Genomic DNA, 10,702 nt, shown 5'->3' with positions numbered 1-10,702 from the left:
TGTACCTGCGGCGCGGTTTACAATCTTTTGCCCGGAGAAAAAGTTGTTCGTAGTTGTAAAGCGAATATACCTGACGACTTTAATTCTCCTGTTTTTGAAATAACCCCACTGACCACGTGACTTTGTTTTTATTTTGTTTTTATAATGGCGCCAATTTCTTATCTACGCATTTGCACTCTGAACGTTAACGGCTTAGGCCAGGCAACCAAGAAAAGGGCCCTATTTCGGTACCTTTCCTCCTTGAACTTTGACCTTTTTTGCCTCCAAGAAACTCACTTTACCCCCCATACCGAATCCCTGTGGAAGTCCGAATGGACTTCCGGCCCAATCCTCTTAAACTGGGCACCTCTAAAAGGCTCTGCCTACGGGGGTGTCGCAGTTCTTCTAAACTCCTCCAGCCTCCGAATTCTTAATTCAACTTCCGACTCTGACGGTCGCATTATTGCGGCCGATATATCAACCCTGACCCACACTTTTCACTTAGTTAATATATACGCACCCTCCGGCACAAAAAATTACATATTCAACAACAAATTCTTCGACTCTCTCTACCCCTACATCTCTTCTACCCCCCCAATTGTTTTTACTGGAGATTTTAATTGCGTAACCGACCCTACCTTAGACAGATACCCATCACTACCCAATCGACAACCCAGCTATAACCTCATAAAATTACTAACTTTTAATTTACAAGATTCTTTTCGGCTTCTACACCCAAATCTCCGTCAATTTTCCCGCCGCGCCCCAAACTCTCAGTCTAGAATAGATCGAATTTACCTCTCCCTTTCATTATCTCCCAATAATCATCTTTTTACTCCTTGCCCTTTTTCGGACCATTACTCAGTTTTGGTCTCTCTTAACCTTATCTCTTCTCCACCCAGAGGCCGTGGCACATGGAAAAATAATACTAAAACTCTTAACGACCCTCTTTTCCGTCTCGACTTTCACCGCTTCTACCCCCTTTGCCAAACTCTCGCTCCCTTACACCCTAACCCCATGGATTTTTGGCTAACACTTAAATTTAATTTCAATCCCTGACAAAATCACATTCGAAACGTTTGGCTAAACAATCCCGAGAAGAAACTTACACCCTACAGCAACAACTCGACACCGCCCGCCAAATTCTCAACGACAATCCCTCTTCTGAAAACTTTCCGACTCCCATTTTAAAAACATTACCGATAAATTACTCTATTCCGAATTACTACCCTCACGAATTCACAATCCCATTTTCGAACTACAAGACGACCACGGCCTCCCTCTCTCTACCCCCAAGGAACTTCTTTCTCACACTCGGCAATTCTTCGAAACTCTATATTCTAATCAAAACCTTCCAATACCTGACCCCTCTAATTTATTCGCTAAAATTCCCCTTACATTAAATTCGGACCAACACATTGAAATCCTATCAATCCCCATCACGCAACATGAAATTAGAAAAACTCTTTCCCTCCGGCAAAACCCCCGACCTCACCCAAGCTCTTAACTTTTCATATTTTAATTCCTACGCCCCTTCAGAATACAACCTTGGACATCTTACCCTTATCTTCAAAAAATCACGCATACCGACACCCCATAAAAGCGCCCACTTCGCCCGCCATTTAGCTGCGCCAACACGTGGTCAGTTACACCATGTTAAATCAACCACTAGGGGTCGATAGCTCCCCATGCGATTATTTTTTGTGTGTTTTGCGTTTTTTTTTTCCTTGTGTTTTCTCCTGTGCCTACTAGGTATTTGCGCCAACTAGTGCGTTACCCGCGAGGGACTGGCTGCCGCAAGGAGTCGCTGTGTATCGTCAAGACCGTTCCCTTATTCGTTGCGTTTCCCCACTTACTTTGTTCAATTTTATGCGTGGCGTTATTCGTTCACGTGGTGTGATATTCGTGGGGATTTGATGTGCCCCGAAAAAAAAAGTTAAATATAGCTTTCCTAATATTTTTGTCATGTCTTCGATTACAAAGATACTGCAGCTAAAAAAATCGGGCCCTTTTTCCCGTAATATCTTTTGCCACGATCCATAATTCATGCTCTTTCCATGTAGCGCTAGAAACAAACTTATTTTGCACGGTAAAATATGCCTATGCATCGTAGTGCACACATATCAACAAAACAATCATAATTTCGAAAAAAATAGGTTAGAACAAATTCGTAGCTTAGTGCGCAAGTTCGGTAATGCATAAAAAATGAGGTGGACATTCCAAAATCCACACACAAAAACGCAAAATTCTGTGTGATGAGGCTGCCCAGATCGTATCAACCACCGAATCCATCGGAAATCAACACGTTTCGATTACCGCTGCACAGACAGGAAGACTGTATAGGGCGTGGAACATGACCCACTCAAGCTTGCGCAGAATTTTCCATTCAAAAAGACGACCTTTCACCTCTCATCCGTCGTTAACAAACTCCCATATTTGTGTAGTCAATCCTACATTGAACAGATATCAAGAAACTTGTGGACACGCATCGCTGAACATCAACGATCGGCAACGTCGGAAGTGTGCAAACACGTGCTCGACAACCCGAGTCACAGAGTTAAGTTCAGCGACCGCAAATCCTTGAGTCGGCGAAAAACATGTATCTTCTCCTGCTCATGGAATCGCTGTAAAAACAACATTAACAGTTGCAACTTAATGTGGGCAATACCCCTTTCCCATATTACTGTTTAAAGCTTAATGTGTTTATTGTTTGCGTTTTGTGCCTTTTACTGTGCGTTAATTGTTTTTTCCGCTCCTGCGGGTGTGTGACTAAAATTAATGATATATGACGTCACCACCCACGCAAGTCCTATCTACGATTTATGACGTCAGTTTGGTCAGCTCTAATAATTGTGGAGCTGGACCAGTCACGAGAGTTTTAAACATATTATGGCATGAGTTTTTGCCGAAAGGTCTTTTAATCAAATAGAACATGTCAATATTTTCTGTTGTATGGGGAAGCCTCTGCATTCTCAGATATATGAATGAAATCGTTATCAAAGTTTCTTGTGATTTGCTGTTCATCAATGGTTTGTAGCGAGTGATTGTTGTAACTGTTTGTAAACTTTTGTTTCTGTGTAAAGTTGGTGCCGATAAAATATATTTGGATTAAAGACGTGGAAAGAAGTGTTTTTCTATGTTGGGCACAGCTTAAAGTTTGGTGCGTGTGCCATTTTTGTGGTGCTTCAAATCGGCGGTACGTACATTGAGCTGCAATTTAATAAAAAACTACTTCAGTTCCTTGCTGTCACGGTCATCCATTATGTTCTATATTGGACACAGGTGTGTGTGAAGTTACCGAAACAACTAAAAAACTGTTTCTAACACGGTGTATTGTTGCACTGTTCAAACAACACGACTAATTTCTTCATGAAGGTTCGATGTATGAATTGAATCGCTTTGTTTTCTTACGTTATTTATAGCAACTACATTGCGCCCAATTGAAAGTGGAAATTTCATAAAAGATTTTTAACGCCATAAGAGTAAGCTTGAAATTGTGGGTTTCGATAAGTCGCTATTTTATACTGAGAGTTCATATACATTTGCGATCTTGTTGGGGAAAATCTTACTTATATAGAAAGGTGTAAGACATATAGCGATGTGGATATTACAGCGGACAAAGACAAGTTTTAACAGTCATTGCGCGACATTCCCTTTTTCCTCTTCCACTATATGTCGCTGCTGCTGTAGAAATTCTCGTGATCTTACGTTTCAAATCGCAGTGCATGGCTTTATCGGTTGAGTTAAGATCAGTCTGTTACGTGTTCAATTGCATTATCGATTATTATTGTGACAAACAACTCATCACTGGGTCTCTATAAGCTATTTGCCGAGGATTGAGATTTATTCCCAAAAGGCCTGATAATTAACTGTTATTCGAATTAAAGTGTTTGTCATTGTAAGTTCAACAGAGAGAGACATTCAGGCAATTATTGGCCAACAGGCCTTTCGCCTCCGCAGGATTTGTTGCGGGGCCACAGTGGCTGATCAAGCTTAGGTACCAAGCCTTGGCTGCGATGTCAGTGAACATTTGATACAAAGAAATAAGAGAACAAATTCAAAATTAAAATATTTAGATTTCATATCTAAAAACTAAAATTTAAATAATTAAAATTCTATATTTTGTTCATATTTTTTCCTTTCATTTGCGAACATTTGAGTGAATCATGTAGCTGTGCAGTGTGTTTAGTCTGTGACTACACATTACGCATACTTCCAAGCTCGCACCTAGAATGAGCAAAACATGCAGCTAAAATAAAGGAGAGAGACGTAGAAAGAAGTCAACGTTCCTTTTTCTCAATCTTCCTTCACAAAACGTCCCTCTTCGTCTTAGCCAACTTATGTACGTTATTGCAGGTTCCAGTAAAAAAACCTTACGCAAGTTTTGTCTGCGATCGGAAGTCATGCTCTTTTACCCACTGGGAACAGTACCAATGCTTTCCTATGTACAGTTTATTATGTAGCAATAATCAGCAATCACAATTAAGTGTTACATATAGGGTTACCACCGACATGGACTCAGAAAAAAACACGTTGCTATGATGTCGACATTTCTGATACAATTCACACTTCGTATGATCTTGAAGATATATTAATTCGTCAGAATGATTGGACTTTTCTGGAGGCGGTCCATCAGAAATCGTTTACCACCGCGCCATGTCATTGATAATCCGTAACTGATGAAAAAATAGTCACACTTGGATGCCAACACTAAACAAAAACCGAGCAAAAAGACACTGTATCAGAACCTGTGTGTTTGGGAAATCTTCTGTGGAACTTTCATTCTTACGCAATGCCCAAGTTCAAATAAGTTGATATGTTTCATAATTTACATAAATATGGTTATGTCGCAATTGCCATACTTTTTCTTCTGTGCATTAAACTAAAATTTAAACTATTGATAATACTGATGACTGACAAGTCTGAAGCATTGGATTGATCACTTGTAAATATGGATATTATGACGCAGATTGCGGTGTTTGAATGTTATTGGGCGCAAAATGAATAAAACAGAATAATAACGACCATATCTATCAAGATAACTGTTAATGAATGCTTATGATGCATCAGAAAATCACAGCCATCTTAAAAAATTGCACCTAGGGCAGATGTATTGCAAAATAAAATGCAAATGTAACCTCTTCGTTACATTTGATCAAAGATTAAAGCAAGTCGTGTTGAAATCATCGTCGCGTGCGTCACGGATGTCATTAACTTTCATTCTATCTGTCACGTTTCTTTGAAATCTGAAAATGAAATGTTCGGTCCCCGAAAGCTCTGCAATCGTGGTGTTCGTCCGGCAGAACTGTAATTAACAATCAATTTGTTTGTCACGTTTGAATAAGAACCTACCAAATTGTTTCAACCATGAATCATACCCGACGCTGCATACTGAGCACGAACTGTATTTTAAGTTACCGCATTGCTTGTTTCAAGCTGCAAGATGATGTTCAAGTTATTGATGAAATATCTCGCTCTAGTCCTTATGACTTGTCCAATTCTAAACTAAAATTTAAGCTATTGATAATACTGATGACTGACGAGTCTGAAGCATTGGATTGATCACTTGTAAATATGGATATTACGACGCAGATTGCGGTGTTTGAATGTTATTGGGCGAAAATGGATAAAACAGAATAATAACGACCATAACTATCAAGATAACTGTTAATGAATGCTTATGATGCATCAGAAAATCACAGCCATCTTAAAAATTTGCACCTAGGGCAGAGGTATTGCAAAATAAAATGCAAATTTGCGATGTAACCCCTTCGTAACATTTGACCAAAGAATAAAGCAAGTCGTGTTGAAATCATCGTCACGGATGTCATTAACTTTCTATCTGTCTGTCACGTATTTTTTTAAATCTGAAATGTTAGGTTCCCGAAAGCTCTTCAATCGTGGTGTTCGTCCGTCAGAACTGTAACTAACAATAAATTTGTCTGTCACGTTTGAATAGGAACCTACCAAATAATTTCTGCCTCGAATCATACCCGACGCTGCATACCGGGCACGAACAGTATTTTAAGTTACCGCATTGCTTGTTTCAAGCTGCAAAATGATGTTCAAAATATTGATGAAATGTCTCGCTTTAGTCATTGTGATTTGTCCAATTCTAAGCTTGTGCCAAAGAGCAAACCAGGTCATCCTGACTTGTGGAGGAAGCAACGAAGATCCGATACCAGGACCAGCGGGTCCTCCTGGAAAACGGGGTCCACCGGGAGCTGTTGGGCCTCGTGGTGTCCAGGGTCCGAAAGGAGAACCCGGTGCCAATAACACCTGGGAAGATGAATTTAGGAGATTGGAAGCAAAGATGGAAGCAATGGAAACTGAACTCAGGCGTATTTAGTTTTGCTTAAGTTAAAACATTTACTTTTATTTTGGAACTGCATTAGTGGCACTTGATTTAAACCTCAAGCAAAAATGATTTAAGGTAATTTTTAATAGTTTGTATTCTTTTAACAGGCGTTAACGTTTCTGTCGCGAAATTAGCATCAAAAGAGGTTGATTTGGAGAACAATGTTACAGTAACAGCAGGTTTGGTGATTGTTCTTTTTTATCATTGCAATTGTCGATATCAGTAAAGATGTATCGGCGTTAAAGGGACATAATTCATATTCAAACCAATGCCTACGTTTCATTTTGTAGGAGATACGAATCGTGTTGTTTACGCCAGTTGCAAGGATGCGTTGCAACACGGAATGACGCAAAGCGGAGTTTACAATTTATCTTCTCCTCGGCCTTACCAAGGATATTGCGACATGCAAACTGATGGTGGTGGTTGGCTAGTGAGTTCATATTTTTTTTCATTTTTTTGTTAATTGTAGAGGTTTGACAAAGAATGATTAATTTTATTAAAAAAAAGCAGGGTAATGTTATGCAAACAATGCAACCGAAACTACAAATAAAACGAAATGTCTTAAATTAATTACAGCAGGAAATACAAACGTTTTCTATAAAAGTATCTGTTTCAATTTTAAATATAACAAGCATAGAACACTGAAACATAACGGATGCATGTAATTGCTCGATGGAAATATTAAGCGAAAATCCAGGCAAGACAATGTCAATTTTGTTTTTCTTTTTAAATTTTCAGGTTGTACAGAAAAGATATGATGGTTCAACTAATTTTTATCGGGGCTGGAGAGAATATGAAAATGGATTTGGTTCCTTGACTGGAGAGTTTTGGTTAGGTAATTCGACATTAGCAATACCCGCATTCAAATCAATTGTTTATTTTGTTTATTTACATTTTACAAACTCCCAATTAGATTTCGTTCTTTAGTGCCTCCAGCGGTAGTTTCAAACACTAACAATGGTAGATAGGCTTGTGTGTAAATGTGTTAGTATTTCCTCGTCGTCACGATTGTCATATATTGGGCTGCGCATTAGTGCAAGCACAGCTTTTTCATCTCTAAACACCAACAACATTTGTAAAAAGCATAAAAAAATAACACGTTTGTTAATTAATTAAGGCTTGGAGCTGATGCACGAACTTACAAGTTGGAAACGTCAAGAGCTCCGCGTTGACCTGCAAAATTTCGATGACACAAAGTATCATGCAAAGTACAGGTAACTACATGCGTGAGTTTGAGTGCCAAGTTTTTGAGTTCCTATTTGTACCATCTTCACAGCAACTTCAACATCGGTTCATCAGGGGAGAATTACCGTCTGACTGTTGGTGGGTACACTGGTGACGCAGGTAAGTGAGCAAACATGTTTATCTAATTACCTTCATACAAAGGAGGTTTAATAAAGTCTCTAACTCAGGGGCGCACAGCCTTTTTATTAAAACCGGCCGCATCACACAGACTTTATTTTACTAACAGTCGCCAGTGAGTCCAAACTAATAATTTCGCATTTACTTATCCCTTATAGTGTAATGAAATTTTACATTTACCAATATTTCTTGCATAAAAATTAAAGATTTTATTTTGTTTTGTAACCAAAACTGAACAATTCAATAAGCCAAACATCCAAGCAAAACCTGTTAGGTTTTTTACAATGCACGGCCGACAATACAAATGTAATATAAAGCATGTTTACGGCCGCAGGTTGTGAACCCCTGCTCTAAATCGTGGGTGAGTTACAAAACTCACATGAGGATGCGTGCTAAAATATTTTGTATTATCCGGTCGCGTGCCTCCTGACAAGACTTTTTAGATCCTCATCTGTTGACCGTTTATACTTTTGAAGTAAATATACGAACCAATCACTTGTGTGGAGGTTAATGAACATTTTTTTATCATTTGTGAAAATCGCTAGCCGCCAAAACCGAAAGAATAAAATAAATGGAAAAATGTCTCCAAGAACTAAAATTTTTACGAAGTCTGAATACGCAATACTAAAAATTGGAATTAAATAATAATGTGTTTCGCAATTATAGCGTTATTGGCACATTTGTCTATGTTACTCACAAAATGCGTTAAATCTATATATATTAAACATACACTGCTCTCATTTATATGCAAGGTGATTAGCTGATTAACATCTGAACCGCAAACTAAACTTTTAAAAAATTTGCACCAATAGGTGATAAGCTGGATTTTCACAATCAGATGCCATTCTCCACACATGACCGAGATCATGATTCACTTGGTGGTGGAAACTGTGCTGTTATTGCTCATGGAGCTTGGTGGTATAAGAGTTGTCATGCCTCCAACCTGAACGGAAGGTATTACAATGAGGAGTCAAGAGCATCCAATTCGAACGTTTGGATTCCTGTATCACGTAAACGTTCGGAAATGAAAATAAGACCTGTGATGTAATAAAACTGAGGATAAAAAAAAAAACAAATGAATGACTATTTGCGTTATTAACGAGAAATCATCGAAATTACTGGAAAAATTTTTTATTCTTTATTCTTTGAAGAAATGAACAATTTATTAACCGCATAGTTGTTACCACCACGATTGCATCCAATTCACAAGTGTGTTTGCTTGATGCTGTGAATATTTTGTAAATACTTTGCTTCACAAATCATCACGTATAATATAATATACATGGAACTTAAGAACATGAAACTTTTAGATTGTTGCGTCATTATTCAGTAAAGCAGAAGAGACCTTCGGGTCACGGTTTAGTCTGATGTGTGGCGCCCGCCCTGCAGACCTTGTCAGGCGGGGAGTTTGACTGGGGTTGTACATCTGTCAAAGAATAACACAGGTGTCCTTAGGTGAGCTCAGCGAGGACGGAAACCTTGCGTAGAGTAAAAGGGCAAAAGCTCACTTGATACTTGATTATACACATTTATTTAAAGGACAGATAATTGCAATTAGCACAACACAAAAACATAATAATCACACACAGGTGGTCACAGATGGATTGGGGCCGATTTCACAAATCACGTCATCACTGTCGTGTGGAATGCATGGGGCGTGACCACAGCAGCTGCAAACAGACTTCATTCAAATTCTGCATTATGCGTTATGTCAAAACCTGTTTGTGACTCGTGTTCGAGACCAACCACAGGCCATAAAATATGATGTTGGGTACTAAGCCAACAGCTTACATTTCCCCAGTATTGTAATCATAACACATAAAAATATATTGTCAATACGCTACTACTTGCGACATCTAGCGGCAAATTGAAAATGTTAAATTATTTCCACAACAATTTTTGCCAACACCAACAAGAACTACACTTAAAGCAATTACATGCAAAAAGATTAGACTATGGTCTACATGCGTTTTCTTTCAAAAACTGTTTGTGGCTCATAAAATTCCTTGCCATAAAATGGAATTCCTATCATATTTTAATAACTCTGCGGAAAGCAAATATACATTCACAAGAAAAACAGGCTCTTTTCCCCAAAAGCGTGAGCCTCGAGCCGCTATTAATAAATCAAGCTCAAACAAATGGGAATTTTCGTAGTGTATGTGTTTCCGTCGCGTCTCCCATTCTGCTCAAGGGAGACGCGATTTGTATTCAATGTGCTGGGTGACGGGTGACGGATATCAACCACCGAGTCCATCGGAAATCAACACGTTCCGATTACCGCTGCACAGCCAGGAAGACTGTATAGGGTGTGTAACATGACCCACTCAAACTTGCGCAGCATTTTCCATTCAAAAAGAAGACCCTTCGTCCGTCGTTAACAAACTCCCATAATCGTGTGGTCAATCCTACATTGAACAGATATCAAGAAACTTGTGGACACGCATTGCTAAACATCAACGATCGGCAACGTCGGAAGTGTGCAAACACGTGCTCGACAACCCAACTCACATAGTTAAATTCAGCGATCGCAAATCCTTGCGTCGGCGAGAGACATGTATCGTCTCCTGCTTTTGGAATCGCTGCTCAAACAACTGCAAAACTTGTTTCTGTCTAAAATTATGCTCAATATTTTGTGGAAAAATGTCGAAAAAAATGTTTTTCCATGTTAGGCACAGCTTAAAGTTTGGTGCGAGTGCAATTTTTGCGTTGCTTCTAATTGGCGGTACGTACGTTGAGTTGTAATTTCAATTAAACACTACGTCAGTTCAGGTGCGTTGCTGTCACGGCCATCTATTATGCTCTATATTAGACACAGTTGTGTGTGAAGTTACCGAAACAACTTAAAAACTGTTTCTAACACGGTATATTATTGCAGTGAACAAACAACACGACTAATTTCTTCATGAAGGTTCGATGAGAAGCATGGATTTAATCGCTTTGTATTCTTACGTTATTTATATCAACTATACTGCGCCCAATTGAAAGTAGATGTTTCGTGAAAGA

The 10,702-nt window shown here is 38.9% G+C and overlaps 1 protein-coding gene across 1 annotated transcript; it reads left to right on the top strand.

Moving 5' to 3' along the window:
• Positions 1-6,037: 6,037 nt before the first annotated feature.
• Positions 6,038-8,941, top strand: LOC145907333 (tenascin-R-like). Its single transcript, XM_082994755.1, is given in 6 exon segments — positions 6,038-6,338; positions 6,628-6,767; positions 7,076-7,172; positions 7,637-7,681; positions 8,512-8,653; positions 8,851-8,941. Coding segments are annotated over 6 exon segments (816 nt in total).
• The last annotated feature ends 1,761 nt before the right edge of the window (positions 8,942-10,702 follow it).

This window comes from Ascidia mentula, chromosome 6, assembly GCF_947561715.1.
Source record: "Ascidia mentula chromosome 6, kaAscMent1.1, whole genome shotgun sequence".
Classification (NCBI taxonomy): domain Eukaryota; kingdom Metazoa; phylum Chordata; class Ascidiacea; order Phlebobranchia; family Ascidiidae; genus Ascidia; species Ascidia mentula.
The sequence above is the reverse complement of the archived record's forward strand: the minus strand, read 5'-3'. Positions and strand labels throughout refer to the sequence as shown.